This window comes from Felis catus, chromosome A1 (assembly GCF_018350175.1).
Source record: "Felis catus isolate Fca126 chromosome A1, F.catus_Fca126_mat1.0, whole genome shotgun sequence".
Taxonomy (NCBI): domain Eukaryota; kingdom Metazoa; phylum Chordata; class Mammalia; order Carnivora; family Felidae; genus Felis; species Felis catus.
In genome coordinates, this window is record NC_058368.1 from 47,430,045 (window position 1) to 47,446,330 (window position 16,286).

Consider the following 16,286-nt stretch of genomic DNA (forward strand, 5'->3'; position numbering starts at 1 on the left):
TCCAAGAAGTGGATTCTTTATCCACGGTCGTATCCCCCGATGACTGAAAGCAATGCAGTTTCGCCTTCTACCCTGGAAGTCAGCGAAAGGAGGATGTTTGAGGAGAGGCAACCAAAGGTGGTTAATTTCTTAGCCCTCATCAGTCATACTTATTTGATTGGTGCTAATGTGGAGGAAAGGCACCCGTGCACAGGCTTCCTCGTCTCGTATTTGCTTGTTGTAAATAACTGTTGTTTAGTAACTGCAGTTTAATAGGCAATTGCTGGGATATCCGAAGGTTGTTCAAAATGCTTCGAGATGTGAAATAAAGAAACCATAGGTGTAAGTCCTTTAGTTGAAAAGAGTTTTGTGTCTGTTGTTAACATTTAGTTGCCTCAGATCGATCCTGAACACATTCATATTTGGCTGACTGCTATTTATATGCCACTTAACTTCTCTGAGCTTAATTCTTCTGCAAAATGGTATCACTACTACCATACCTCAAGGTTATTTTAAGGATCGCTTCAAGGTTATTTTAAGCCTTCAAGGTTATTTTAAGGATCGCTGTAGAAACTATATGTGATGCCTCTTTGTAAACTATATTTTTTTAAAAAACCCAAGAGCGTTAGATTTTGAGGGTTTTTTTTTTTTTTTGCGAAATATGCTTATTGAATACATTTTAGTTGTCCCAGTGGATGTGGAACTTTATAGTTTTATTGTCCATACTTATTTCTTTTTAGTTTTCTCTCTGTGCTATGGGAGATGTCAAAGAATCAAAAATGCAAATAACACCGGAAACTCCAGGAAGGATCCCAGTTTTGAATCCTTTCGAAAGTCCTGGTGATTATTCTAATCTCCATGAACAAACGCTCTCCAGTCCTTCTGTTTTTAAATCAACGAAATTACCAGTAAGTTATTCTTGACTAGTATTTATAAGTTAGTGTTTACAAACTATTTTAAATGTAAACATTTTTCTTAGCAAGTTAAGGGAGAAATTTATCATGGAGCACACATATCTGGAATGTGCTTTTTTAGTTGTAATGTTCACTATAGTGTAGTGGTTGGGCTAAAAATAAGTTAGCTAGGTGGATTTTTTTGTTTTTGTTTTTGTTTTTTTGATGTTGTTAGCATTTCCCCTTTTTTTTATTCAGTAGATAATATGTTGGCTTCCTGTAACTAGATGTACCTAGATAGTATGATTGCTGATATATTAACTAATACCATATTCCAGGAGAAGCTATGTTCTCTAATTATCTATTCTCATTTATTCAGGAAACCTATTTGAATGCTGCTTTGTATTCGATAAAGTGCTAGACGTAGAGAACAAGTCAGGGTCATCAGACACAAACTCTCAAGAAGCTTGTATTCTAATACAGAGATCACCAAACTATTTCTGTCAAGGGCCAGACAGTAAATATTTTAGGCTTTGCGGGTCATCTTGTTGCTGTTACAACTAGTCACTATGCCTTGTATCACAAAAGCAACCATAGGCAATATGTAAACAATGAGACCTTGCTGTGTTTCAATAAAGCTCTCTTTATGGACATTTAAATTTCATATAATTTTCACATGTCATAAAATGATAATATCCTTTTAGTTTTTCCAACCATTTTTAGCTTGCAGATTGTAGAAGCCAACCTCTACTCTAAAGGAATAGACATAACTAATCTAGGGACTTCAAAACAATATATGTGCCACAATTAGTGGTTAAACACAAGGGTGATATGGAAGGGAAAATGCTCTTGGAGGTTAGGGAAGACTTCATCCCTCTAGGTTATGTTTGCTGTTATTTGCCACCTAACAAGAGCAAGAACACTGGAGTTCTTTTGAAGTATAATGTCTTAACCTAGTAAATTACCTAGAAAAACTGCCAAGTGTGTGGCTGTTTATACTACACTTTCATACCAGCTTAAACAAAGACCAAGTGGAGGAGAAAGTTTTACAGTTATGTAGTTTATATTGAGTCATGAATCTGACCTCGTGATTTTTTATTGAACCTTATTAAATGTTAGCTATATGTTAATATAGAATAGATAATGGATTGGCTGCAACTTAATCCTCAAAGCCAGAATGTGTGGCATGTTGACCTTTTAAGCCTGATTTTTGTCAAAAATGCATTCTGAATTACAGATTAGGTTTTGGATAAGTTTTTGGTTCAGTTGGATAGTTGACTACAGAAAAGCAGCAGTGATTACCATTCATAATTATTTTAAGGATCAACTATTTTATGAACCTTTGTAGGCACTTCTGTAGTTAGTACTTGGTTTAGTTTCACTTCATTCGTAAGTAAAAGTAAAGACCTATGATAACTCTTAAAAAAGATTTTTACTTGGGCATGGTGCATCACTGATGAGTATTAATTGTGAAATTTCTATACTTCATTATTCTACTGTGACTTTTTTCCATTATTATGTAATTTCAAAAATCACCCAAATGGAAGATTTGGGTATTTTAAAATAGATATGGTCCAGTCAGTTGGTTTTATGATTTGATTATCATTTGCCATTTAATTTACTGGTAAAGCCAAATTTTAAAATATGAGCTTTAAAATACTTTTGTATTATAACCATTCACATTATTTTTGAAGCTGACAGTTGTTAGCATTGTGATGAACTATTTTAGTTTGCTTTTACTTATAGGTTCACTTTCTTTTGTTAAGACTCCAGGGAAATTTAGATGGTCTATTGATCAACTAGCTGTAATAAATCCGGTAGAAATAGACCCAGAAGACATTCATCGTCAAGCTTTATACTTAAGTCATTCTCGGTAAGTTTTCTTTTCTTGTGTCTAAGTGTAATAACATACTTTCAAAGGGACATGAGAAATTCCAGTGATTGAATATATTTATATGTAAAGATATCAGGGAAGAAAATTTTTGATAGACATTTATTGTATCTAAATGAAGAGTAAATTCAAAGAACTATATCCAGAAAGATTCTCTTGCTAACAGTTCTAAACCTGAGTAGGAACCTTTTTTTTTTTTTTTTTTTTTTTTTAAGAGATAATCTTCCTCTGCTACTTACGGGACAACTGTGCTTTCCAGCACTTGGTAGAAGGAAGAACATTTTGAAATTTGTATCATTCTACATGGTTGTGGCTTCTCCCATTAATTTTTGTATTGTTTATTTTTTTGGTGGTAGGGTAAAGCAAAATATTCTTTCATTGCCATCTGTGTTTGGGGAAGCTTAAAATCCCTTTACCAAGTTAAGACACATTGAATGAAAGGGTATCCGTTAGCAAGAGAGAGCTTTTTTAGACATTATCCAGCTTTGATATAGGACCCTTAGGGATCTGAATTACATCGTGTTGAAGTCAACCTAGTAATCAGAGCAGCCTTAACTTGTTTCTAAGCATAGTGTGCCCCAGACTTGTGTTTTGTGCTGCGTGATGATGTCCAGTGTAGTGAGAACGTGCACTTCTTTGGTGCAACAGACCTAGCTTTTTGATTGTGATTTACTGTAAACTCTAATTATAAATAATAGCCTTTGTCAGTAGTTTTGGAGGATTCTTGTTAATGTCAGTTTTATAGTTTGATTTTTTTTTTTTTAATTTTTGAAACAATTGAGTACTGGTAAGACCAGCTTTTATTTTTCAGTCCCAAGGTACATGTGTTGTCAGTCCACAATAATGGACAATTGTTTACCTCTTAACTTCAGAATTCAGTCACACAAAAATGCACACCTGATAAGATGTTTTTGCAAATACTCGTCTGGATGTTTCTGCCCCTTCCTCTCTTGGCTCAGTAACTTGATGACCATTCACTCATAATTCATGTCCATCCAAAGTGTAGTAGAAAGGGAAAAGAATGGGGACAGCATTAAAGATTTTTAATTAAATGTAAATAACAGTTTTGAAGAGAAGGTGAAGAAAAAGAATATCAAAAAGCAAATGAGTTACAAATTAGGCTGATTTTTTTTGTTTGACGCAAAATATATGCTTTATTATTTGCCTCTTGGTATACTCAACCATGGATAGCTATTAATCTATCAGTTATGAAGTCTTTATTTAGCACGTTGAGCAATACTGAAGTAGGATAGGCTATTATTCCCATCTAGAGAATCAACAATACAATTAACCAAAGGTGTGACACAACATTTCTATATTTATTAATAAATGATGTATTGTTTAGGTAGGTTTATGGAAAGAATCTTGGTGTATTTCAGTAGATAGATTCGTAATACAAAAGAGGGGAAAAGAGTGGTAAGACCCTAATTTTAATTACTATTGTAATTCAATGTATGGTTATTGCTTCTACCAAGGATAATGAGTACATTCTCAACAAAATGTGTTGATTCATTCTTAGAAACAGTGGCTTCCAGTGTCTCTTCCTGTGTAATATGAGTTCCCAATTTCAGTGCTTCCCACCCTTTTGATACTGCTACACATAAAAAATGATAACTGTAAGACAGACGAGTGCAAACAAATAAGTCTGGCCATACGGGAGGTTAATAATCCCGAAAAGGCCCTCCCTGACTCAGGGTCATTGAAGGCATACCAGTAACCTATATGCATCATGCCAGTGTTCTGTGACATAATGGTCTGGATACTCGGTCCTATATGACTTCTTAGAACCTCCCGTGATCAGATTCTACAATATTTGCCTAAACCGATATTCACTGCTTCTAGCAGTCACTTGACTATTTCAGGTTCTTAAAGTCCCTCTGATGAAGCAGCAAAATGTTTCTGAATGAGGTAATACTAAATCAGAGCTAAATACTCTAAATACTAAATACTACATGCTGTTATTATTATGCACTGTCATTTTGACCTGGTTGTGTTCATGATAAGGTAAAGAAAACTGATTTATTTGCCCTCCAGATGGCTGTTGTTCAAGCTGAGATGTGTGGATTATCATTGTAATCTAATTTCTCATAATTCCCTTACTTGAAAAATTCATTTGATTTTAGTTTCTGAAACATACATTCTTATATAATTTTTGTTAAGCCACAAAAAAATATATACATGAAAATTTTTGAGAGAAAATAAATTGTTGTAAAAAGAAGAAGTGTTTTACTAATTTATTGACAGAAAGCAAATGTTCTCTCCTGGAACAGATGTAAGAAGTCCTACAAGGCTAACTGCTCTGTTCTTAGCAGGTCTGTGCCCGGTATTTGAGACCTGACATGTTACGTAGCTGATAAATTTGTGTTGCTATATTGCATATTGTATCAAAGTGAAAAAAATTCATTTAGACAGAATTTTACATTGTCAGTATTTTATTTCATAAATAAAATTTTTGCCTCTTTATTCAGAACTGTAAGGATAATCGTTTCTTTTCTTCTATTTCAGAGTAAGAGTTCATTCTAAAATTATAGCTATGATAAACTTGCAGTAATTGAAGAAAAAGAATTTGGACAATTTTTAGATTTCTGTAGAATGAAATACTTCTTAATTTGTGATGGTTAAAGGATGAGGTTTATTCAGATTACTTTATGTTGTAACTGGTAATTTAAAAATTATATCACTGTAAGCCTTTTTAAAGAAAATACTCTTCCATTCACACTGAATGGAAAAGAGGGAGGTAAGCCTAACAGCCAGTGCCAAATATCTAAATACTGTCATTTACTAATGCGATAAGATACCAGTTTTTCTTTAAGATGAGCTTAACATTTGCCAGTTTTCAACAGAAGGAAAGTATTTCTTTGAAAGCTTATTATTTCAAATGTTCAATCAGCTGAAGTAATGGCATGGTTATTTTTCTCCTTTATCTCTGTATAGAATAGATAAAGATGTGGAAGACAAAAGACAAAAAGCCATTGAAGAGGTAACTTAAAACTGTTACTGATCATTAAGCCAGTTAAGCGTCAATTCTGCATGCATGTCCCCTCTTTTAGGATGACTTCCTTCAATCATTTGCCATTCCAGATCCCCACCAGCCTGGCCTGTCCCCAGCTTTGTCAAGCTCCCTTCTGTGCACCCGTAAGACGATGTTGTTCATCCATTCCCCTGCCTCTCCTAGAGCGCTGACAATATTGTAATGATTGGTTTAATACTTCTCTCCCCTAGACTAAGGGATTTTTTTGGCCAATATTGTACTTCGTTTGTCTTTTCATTCTCCGGGCCTAGCACAGTTTGTCTTCCTTGTGCCTTCAGAATACTGATGAGCACAAGCTTTGGTTTCAAGTTGGAGTTTACGTAGAGGAAGTTGAATATTTTCAGACCTGAAAATCTAGATTGGCATTGGTAATGGTTTTATCTGTTAATTTGAATTTTTAAGACATACAATATATTTCATGAAATAAAATACCTTACTGAAAAACAGAAAAAAGTATATTCCAAATGTAGGGTCTGTGGGGTTTTTTTAATAAAAATAATAAACTAAGTTTTTCACTTGCTCCTTTGTTTAATGAATTTCTCTTAGAGCGTAAATAAGGATTAGCAATCTAGTTATTTCCCTTTATGTCATGGCAACATTTATTTTTCCTTTTTCCCTTGCTAGCCCCCTCTGCTTCCCTCTATTCATTAGCTGTATTTGGCCCTTCTGCACCCCAAAGACTTCAGCTGTGGAGTGTTTCGAGATCCAGTGATGTTCTCCCCCTCCTGCACTTACTTTTCTAGTGTCGATATTTTCCCTTTGTGTTTCAGATACAGCCTATTTCTTCAAAAACCATTTCACATACTGTACTGCTCTCAAACATTATTTACTTCTTTATCCAGAAACTTCAGAATTTGCCTTCTGATCGAATCACTTGACTCCACCACAGTTAGATATTCTCAGACTGGTTCCCATTTCCCAACATTTTAGGAAGTATGCTTTCCCTTCTGAATCCTCAACTTTAAAGGGAAATTCAGTAGAAAATACAAGAAAATGAAGTCAGACTGAAGATTAGGGTCAGTGTATCTGAAACAAATATATCAGAAACAAATTAAATATTTTTAAATGTATAAGTATTTGAAAGAATAAATACATGTAGGTAGTAAAAACAAAACAAATTTAGACTTCAAAGAAAAATTATAAAATGAAAACGAAGAGCTTCTTGTTTCCCATCTTACTTCCTGAAAGTAACTGTGATATTTATACTTTCAGATTAATTTTATATATATAATAGCCAATGGCCTTTAACAGTTTTGCATAAATAGGATCATCATTCTCGTATTGTTTTACATCTAGCTTTTTTGGCTTAATAATGTTAGTTTTTTTTATTACTATTTTTTATTTTTTATTTTTATTATTATTAGCACATTTGATTTTAATAATAGTGTAGTATTCCTTTGTATGAATGTGTCGTATCCTAAGTCAGCCCCTATTGATAGATGTTTAGGTTGTGTTTGGTGTTCTATCACAAATAATGGTTCAGTGAACCCACTTGTACACATCTTTGTGTAATTGAAACATACTTGCTAAGTCAGAGGCTTTGTTTGTAATTTCAGTTTTGATAAATTTTGCTATACAGCCCTCCCAAAAGGTGGTAACAGTTTTTACTCCAGGCCGCATTATGGTACTTTCTGTTTTCTCATTATCTGCAATACTGATTATTTTCGAACCCTTAATTTGTGTTATTCTTAACACTTTAAAAATTTCATCTTGTTAATTTGGATTTGTATGTCTTTCATTTTGAGTCAACTAAATACATTGCTTCATTAGTCTATGGGTCCTTTATTTTTTTTTTTTTTTCTGGGAATTGTACGTATCATAATCTCTGCCACCTTCCCCTCTTTCATATCTTTCCTCGTGTCAAGGAAATTAGTTCTTTATCGTATGTATGGCAAAATATAAAGAAAATGTTTTGGGGGTGAGTCCCACGTTGGGTGCAGAGATTACTTTAAAAAAATTACATCTGTAAAAAAAAAAATACAGGAAAGAAAATGTTTTGAATTCCCTCTAAAACAGAGACGGAAGAGGAAAATCTTGTAGTAGGCTTTATTTTATATCTGGGATGAAAAAAGGAAAGATACGTATCCAAATGCTTTATCTCCATTTGAGTATACTGGCCAGTGGTGTACCAGTTAATGTTTAACAACTGGCCCTTTGGTTGTGGTAAGAGTATGAGTTTTAGAGACTTCTGCTGTCTGTAGTGTAAATACTCCAACCATGGCCGGTTTTGAGACGTGACATCACTGAATGATAAAACAAGGGCAGTGGTGCACCACTATATGTGGGCGTTACACCATACTGATGCAAAAGACATAATCTCAAGAGCATGGGTCCTCATAAGTGTAAAATAATTAACAGGTAATGAGTTGGGGCATATATTACCTTTATTTTTGATATAATTTAATTGTAACTTTACAAGTTTTTAACATTAGCTTTAACAACTGATGCACAAATTTCCTGAAAACTTACTAGATTTTGAGAGCCAGTGTAAGCCAGTTGCAGCACACCATTCATACTAGCTTACCTGTATACATCTATCTACATTTATTTCTTTCCTCTTCATCCTCCCTTTTGTCATCCTCACCTTCCTCCACCCAAGTTGGGAGGAATTAAAAATATTTTCTGCCCTTCGATTAATATTGAGTAGTTGAAATATTTAAGTGGTTGAAATATTAACATTTCTCTTTCTATATATACTGTAAATTTCTTCTATTTCACCTTTGGTCATTTGTGCTTTTAAGTATTAAAATTTTCAAATGTAACTATAAAGTCTGTGTAACATGTTTGGTGATTATTTGATTATTTGAAAATAACAGATACTTTTTATATTTTGGGAGGTATTCACGCCTAATTGTATGACTTTAATTTTTCTAGTTTTTCACAAAAGATGTCATTGTACCCTCTCCTTGGACTGATCATGAAGGGAAACAGCTTTCAGAGTATCATTCCAGTAAATGTGAGTTGTACTAAAAATCATATGAATAGATAAAAATCATAGAATCATAAAACTCAGTGAATATAAAGCAATATATAGTAAAGTGTCCACTTGTCTGCTTTGGTAAGGGGCTTGATACACATTAGATTTCTGGATACCAGAAGATTTAACCTTTTAAGGATCAAGCTTCCAAGTAAGGAATGAGCAAGTCACGAGAATAAAAGGCACAGCATAGAGAATACAGTCAGGAATACTGTATTGGTATTGTATGGTGACAGATGGTAGCTATGCTTCTGAACACAGCACAACAGAGTTGTATAGAGTTGTCAAATGCACAGAGCCCTCTTTCCCTGGCCCTCCCCTGCTCATGCTTGCACACGCTCAGTCTTTCTCTCTTTCTCAAATAAATAAACTTAATAAAAAAAAAACTGTTTAAAGGTTACAGTTTAAAACATGATTAAAATGTACTGAGTTCTTATTTGGGGCCATTTTATTCTGATTTAACTTTTTCTTCATGACCGTTGTGAATATCAGTTATGGTGGTTGTAGAGGATTCATTGATGCAGAAATAGTTGGTATTGAATAAAGAACTGAGTTGTTAATGATTTCTGCCCAATTTTCAAGGTTAATTTCTAAAACGAGATTCTTAAATTGCTTTGCTTTTTGCTAATTTACTGATTTCTTATAAAGGTAGAGGAGGTATGGACACTTGACCTCTAGGGCAAAAGAATATAGCTGATTATCTTCAATATTGGTAAGGAAATTGAAGGACAAGCCAGGAATCTTTCAAATATTTTTCCACCCCCAGGAAATGGTTGTATTTGCTCAATGTCCTTTGAGTTGTGAGCAATGTTAGAGTATTATACATATAGGCTCATTTTCAGTGAAGTTGCCCACTCTTTTATGTAGCATGCATTAATTATGCTCTCAGTATAAGAGAGACTGTTTCTTTCTTTAGCAAAAACGCAACAATAATAGGTAAAATGGCTTGTGCCCTACAGTGCTAAGTACTCTCAGTAATTCCTTACAGCAGCTCACCTGCGGTAGGTACTATTATTAGCCTCGTTTGATAGATGAGAAAACCTCGTTTTAGAAAGGTGAAAGCACTTGTTCAGCATTACAGAGATGATAGAAGTGGTAGAACCTGGATTCAAAACTAGGCATTCTCAGTTGGATTCTGTATTCTCAGCCATTATAACCCGAAGGTCGCGTGCAGTAGTAGATGGAGACCTGGGCTGGGAGACCTCCTGCTACTTTAAATCTGTAGGGCTGATCTGGATCAAATTATTCAATCTCTTTAGACCTCAGCTCTTTACTTGTGAAACAAAGGAATTGAACGACATAGTTGTCTGTTAATGTCCCTCCCAGCCCTAAAATTTCTATCCAAGGTGACATTTTCATAGACACTACTTTTATTTTGGGTTTTTGAACAGATGAATCAGCCTTCCTATGTGGTCTCTATACTGTGTTCAGAGGCAAGAATGGTTTTGTTTATTCACATTGGCTTATACTGTTAACTTTTACTATTACTAATACTTATGCAGCAAGGCACTTCAATGAATATAATCATGTGTTTTTATTTATGGTCTTCAGTGAGATTTTCTTTAGATTGTACACACAGGCTGAGAATCTCTAGAGTATAGGCTATGTGTTTCCCTGTTTTGACTAGGCAGTGCCCCCCTGCTCTCCAGAATGACTGCACAGTCTACACAACCAGTAACAGTGCCTAGGATTCCTGTGTCCCCGCAGCCCAACATTTGGCATTATCCATCTTTCACATGCTTGCCTTTCCTATGGGTTGTTTGACATTCTAAGTGATTGTTGAAATTTTCATTTCTTCATATACTAATGATCTTTGAAATTTTCTTTCTTGTAAAATACCTATTAATAATTTATTGGTCATATTTTTAGTGGATTTGCTGTCTTTTTTCTCTTGTTAATGTCTAACATAACCTTGTATAACCTTGTATAACATAGTTATATTGGTTCTAAACATTTGAAATACCATCTCTCATTCCGCCATATATACACCATTTTTGTTCTTCATGTCTTTGGTTGCATAGAAATTCTTATTCTGATGTAATCAAAGCCATCAAATTTTTTTCTCCTTTTATTGTGTTCTTAAGCTTATTTAAAAAGTCCTTCTAAAGACATTTGCAAATGACATATCGGACAAAGGGCTAGTATCCAAAATCTATAAAGAGCTCACCAAACTCCACAACGAAAAACAAATAACCCAGTGAAGAAATGGTCAGAAAACATGAATAGACACTTCTTTAAAGAAGACATCCAGATGGCCAACAGGCACATGAAAAGATGCTCAATGTCGCTCCTCATCAGGGAAATACAAACCAAAACCACACTCAGATATCACCTCACGCCAGTCAGAGTGGCCAAAATGAACACATCAGGAAACTATAGATGCTGGAGAGGATGTGGAGAAACGGGAACCCTTTTGCACGGTTGCTGGGAGTGCAAACTGGTACAGCCACTCTGGAAAACAGTGTGGAGGTTCCTCAAAAAATTAAAAATAGACCTACCCTATGACCCAGCAGTAGCACTGCTAGGAATTTACCCAAGGGATACAGGAGTACTGATGCATAGGGGCACTTGTACTCCAATGTTTATAGCAACACTCTCAACAGTAGCCAAATTATGGAAAGAGCCTAAATGTCCATCAACTGTTGAATGGATAAAGAAATTGTGGCTTATATACACAATGGAGTACTACGTGGCAATGAGAAAGAATGAAATATGGCCCTTTGTAGCAATGTGGATGGAACTGGAGAGTGTGATGCTAAGTGAAATAAGCCATACAGAGAAAGACAGATACCATATGTTTTCACTCTTATGTGGATCCTGAGAAACTTAACAGAAACCCATGGGGGAGGGGAAGGAAAAAAAAAAAGAGGTTAGAGTGGGAGGGAGCCAAAACATAAGAGACTCTTAAAAACTGAGAACAGACTGAGGGTTGATGGGGGGTGGGAGGGAGGGGAGGGTGATGGGTAATGAGGACGGCACCTTTTGGGATGAGCAGTGGGTGTTGTATGGAAACCAATTTGACAATAAATTTCATATATTGAAAAAAAAAAGTCCTTCTAGGGGAAAACAAAGAAACACTTGCAAAAGATTTGAAAAGCATAATAGTGCTGCAGTAGGTGTCTTTCTAATCTAAGAAGGTCAGAGGAGGAATGCTGTTGGAAGATAATTTAAGCTGAGACTTAATTAGCCAGACTCAGCAAATGAGGGAGGAAAGTCAGAATAGTATGAGAAATACCTAAATGTGAGAGAGAAGCTGTTTGTTTATTTATCTTTAAATTTTTTTTTTAATGTTTATTTTTGAGAGGGAGAGGGAGGGGCAGAGAGCAAGGGAGACACAGAATCTGGAAGCAGTCTTCAGGCTCTGAACTGTCAGCACAGAGCCCAAAGTGGGACTCAAACTCAAGAACCTGAGCTGAAGTCGGACACTTAATTGACTGAGCCACCCAGGCACCCCAGCCACCTGTTTTTTTAAGATGTTCAAATAACTAGTGTTTAGTTGGAGGACGACTGTGCTAGAGACAGAGACAAGGTTTGGAAGGGCTTCCTACGGTGCTAAGGTGTTTGGACTGCAGACTGAAGGACATAAGAGTTTTCGGCAGCATAGTGCCTTGATTATATTTGTTATAGAAGGTCACACTGCTTATAGCAAAGAAAGCATTTGAATGTAGAATTTCCTTTTTTATTTATTCTGATAGCATTTAATAGGAGGCTTTAATTCACTTGCCCGTCCACCCACTTACTCATTCACCCATTTATTTATTTAGGTTTGTTAAGTTACTATATTTTGTAATGTTGTTTTAAGCTTTCTGGAGTTTTTTTTTCTTCTCCGTGCCTTTTCCTCCCTTTTATTTTGTTTATATTAGTCATTTTTTTCATTGTGTGTTTGTTTTTTTATCTGATTATTTTCAAGTTACAAAACTTAGTAGTCATTAACTTTCAGTTAAAAATATTATTTTCACTTACTTTTGACTCCTGTTATGAAAAAAAAAGAACTGAACATGGTTTTATCAAATTTTAGGTTTTGTCAAAATGATCTGGCATTTTAATTCAGACAGTTTATCTAACCCATATTGCAAAAACATTAAGCAACAGAGGACTTGAGGACCTTGAGGTATGCTAACGTGCATCCTCAATCTTTTAAGGTTAACATAATGGAGAGTAACCGCACTTTCCTTAAAAATTGTTACTTGGTGCCTCCTTATTTGCTGTGGCAATCCTTTAAGTTTTATCTTTGTGCTCCCTCAAAGTTAAAAAACTAACAGAAACATGCCAAATTATTATATATGCAGACATTTATTTTTTAAATGTTGTAAAGTAAAAGTTTTCACTCTGTTCATTTTTTTTAAGCTGGAAAAAGTAATTCTAAAGTAAATGAAGAATATAAAATATAAGATTTGACACTTAAAATGTTTTACAGGTATTAACATAACTAGTGAATCTCCAGTTGGAAGAAAGCTTACCATCCATGCTGAGAAAAGCAATGGTAAGTATAAATATAATCTAAAATGAAGAATGTTCCACATTAAACTACATTTGATTTTAAATTCAGTTTGTGTGATAACATTTTACTCTGGAATTGAAATTATTTAATTATGAATGAACTATAGGAAAGCTCATTTTAAAAAATAATCAGAATAGATATATCCTGCCACTTTTAGAAATAGCAGTAGTGTGTATGTGTGTGTGTGTGTGTGTGTGTGTGTTTTAACATTTTTATTTATTTTTGAGAGACAGAGCATGAGGGGGGGAGGGGCAGAGAGAGAGGGAGACACAGAATCCAAAGCAGGCTCCAGGCTCCGAGCTGTCAGCACAGAGCCCAACACGGGGCTCGAACTTGCGAATTGAGAGATCATGACCTGAGCCGAAGTCGGATGCTTAACCAACTGAGCCACCCAGGCGCCTCAGTGTGTTGTTTTCTTGTTCAAAGCATGTGAGTCGTTTTCTGGTTTGGGACAGCATTTAAAAAAAAAAAAAAATGTATGCAGATATTAGGAAATCTACCCCCAAATACAGGTGACCCTTGAACAACTTGGGGGCTTGGGGTACCAGTGCCCCATGTAGTCAAAAACCCATATATAACTTTTGACTCCCCCCCCAAATTTAACTACTAATAGCCTACTGTTGACTGGATGCCTTATTAATAACATAGTTGATTAACACATATTTTGTATGTTATATGTATTATGTAGTGTAGTCTTACAATAAAGTAAGTTAGAAGAAAATGTTAAGATCCTAAGGAAGAGAAAATACATTTATAGTACTGTACTGTATTTATTGAAAAATGTGCACATTTAAGTGAACCCATGCAGTTGAAATCCATGTTATTGAAGAGTCAGGTGTATAGGCTGGCTGGCTTTTTTTTTTAAGTTTATTTATTTTGAGAGAGAGAGAGAGAGAGAGTGAGAAGGGTGCTTGCAAGCATGGGAAGGGCAGAGAGAGAGGGAAAGAGAATCCCAGGCAGGCTCTGCACTGTCAGTGCAGGTCTTGATCCTATGAATTGTGAGATCATGACCTGAGATGAAATCAAGAGCCAGACATTGAATCGACTGAGCCACTCAGGCGCTTTAGGCTGGCTTCCTTTTTGATTCCAGCACCAACAGTACAACCAGGAATTAACTCTTGGCGTTATCAGGTTTATATCAATGCTGGAAAGTGGGGGAAACTGCTTAAAGAAAGTTGGCATGTTAGTTAATAGAATACATAAATGAAATCATTCAGTTTGGCTGAAACAGCATGGGGAGATGGTTGATTGGGAAGCACATGCTAAATTGCATGTAATATGCTTGCATTGATTTATCTATGTTTGTATTTATTTATCTGCTTGCTTCCAGCTGCTTGTCAGACATTGCTGTCTCTTCCTGTGGATTTTAATTTAGAAAATGTATTAGGTAAGTATTGTATTTGTTTAAACCTTTAATAACTTAAATAGAAGGTTTTATTTTGATGGCTTTTCGTAAATGGAAATAGGTGGCAATGTCTCTAAAGAAGTGGGGAAACCATCCTGAACTTTCTCCTTTTAGCATGGCCTTAATTAGCCTTTTTGTGATAATGAATTTTACTGTAGACATAAACTATTCATGGGCACATCTTATTGGTATTACCTATACTAATCATGAAGTACTCAAAAAAGAATAATTTCAGATTTCCAACGTCACATATGCAATTAAACCTTGCCCTCTTTTTTGAACAAAATTCAAACATACAGTACATGCTGGTTTCTTAAAAAAAAATCATATAACTGAAGCATAATTGCTCTTCAAAATGACTAGCTTTGCCTTTTATTCTGTTAACATTAAATATAGGTGACTATTTTAGAGCTGATGAATTTTCAGATCAGTCTCCTGGAAACCTCAGTTCTTCATCCCTCAGAAGAAAGCTATTTTTAGATGGCAATGGAAGTATTTCTGACTCCTTACCTCCAGCTTCTCCCAGAAGTCCTCGCAGTGGTGCTCAAGCCTCACTTGAGGTTTTTTATTCGATAGATTTATCTCCTGTACGGTGTAGGAGCCCTGTGCAGACCCCAAGTTCGGTAAGAAGTGCACTAAAAGTGGTGGTTAGTTTGCTATGAGATGGACCTCGATGCTCATTTTACATTCCAGGAATGGTTGTTGTGGATTTTATATTTCATGAGGATTAGGCTAGCTAGTTCACATTTTGTCGTTAGGAGTGTTTTGGGTCAGATTCTGTTTCTGATCTAGAGGTATATGGGATGACCAGATTTGTCACGAGTCTCTAGAAATTTCAGTGTAAGTTGTTTACTGAACTATGTAAGATTCTCAGTATCCCATAACTGGATTGCCATTAATGGAGTAATTTAAAGTTGTTCATAAACAGCTGCTAGGATGAAATAGAATGGTTTGTTTAAACACTGCATTTATATTTTATTTTGGTTAATAGACTCTATTTCAAAATTTTTGTAACAGTCTTCTTAATTGTCCTTGCTATGAGATGCCTTGCCTTTTGGTGGATGACCAAACTTTATATGACCTATTTTATAAATGTGTTTTGAAGATAAAGATAAATAACATATGGTGTATATAACAAATTAAGAAAGAGAACCATGTGATTTCATTTATTTATTTTTATCACAGGGGCAGTTTTCTTCCAGCCCTATTCAGGGGAGCACAAAAAAATACAGTTTGGGAAGTATAACCAGCCCTTCACCTATTTCTTCACCCACTTTCTCGCCAATTGCACTTCAAATAGGAAAGACTCCGCTCTCGGGTATGTCTCAGAATAAAATACCTATTTGAAATTTCATGTTACTATTATTTGTTATTAAAGAGGTTCTTTTTTAGCTTGTTCGAACTATAGAGCTCTAACTAGGTGAGCTCCACTCACCTTCTGAAATTTAGTAACTGGCTTTTTAATAAAAGGAACAATTTGCCTTCAAAAACTGGATTCTGAGCAAAGTTCTGTGCTACTATTAAACACAGGTAATCTGATTAGCAGTATTACATCAAGCATTCTTATAAAGGGAATCAAAGAAAGATGGCAATTTTAGAGTTCAGTTGG

At 35.1% G+C, this 16,286-nt stretch overlaps 1 protein-coding gene across 4 annotated transcripts in view; it reads left to right on the forward strand.

The window, feature by feature from the left end:
- The window catches only part of BORA (BORA aurora kinase A activator), a 28,907-nt gene that overhangs the window by 992 nt on the left and 11,629 nt on the right, over positions 1–16,286 (forward strand). The window contains exons 2-10 of one of the 4 annotated variants that reach the window (XM_045054237.1): positions 720–887; positions 2,639–2,745; positions 5,698–5,743; positions 5,845–5,898; positions 8,669–8,750; positions 13,189–13,254; positions 14,603–14,659; positions 15,254–15,300; positions 15,863–15,995. In XM_045054237.1, the coding sequence (XP_044910172.1) occupies positions 720–887; positions 2,639–2,745; positions 5,698–5,743; positions 5,845–5,898; positions 8,669–8,750; positions 13,189–13,254; positions 14,603–14,659; positions 15,254–15,300; positions 15,863–15,995 (760 nt within the window). Of the gene's footprint in view, positions 1–719; positions 888–2,638; positions 2,746–5,697; positions 5,744–5,813; positions 5,899–8,668; positions 8,751–13,188; positions 13,255–14,602; positions 14,660–15,073; positions 15,301–15,862; positions 15,996–16,286 lie in introns of all 4 variants that reach the window. The other 3 variants (XM_045054229.1, XM_045054232.1, XM_019827882.3) reach the window with 3 other exon arrangements.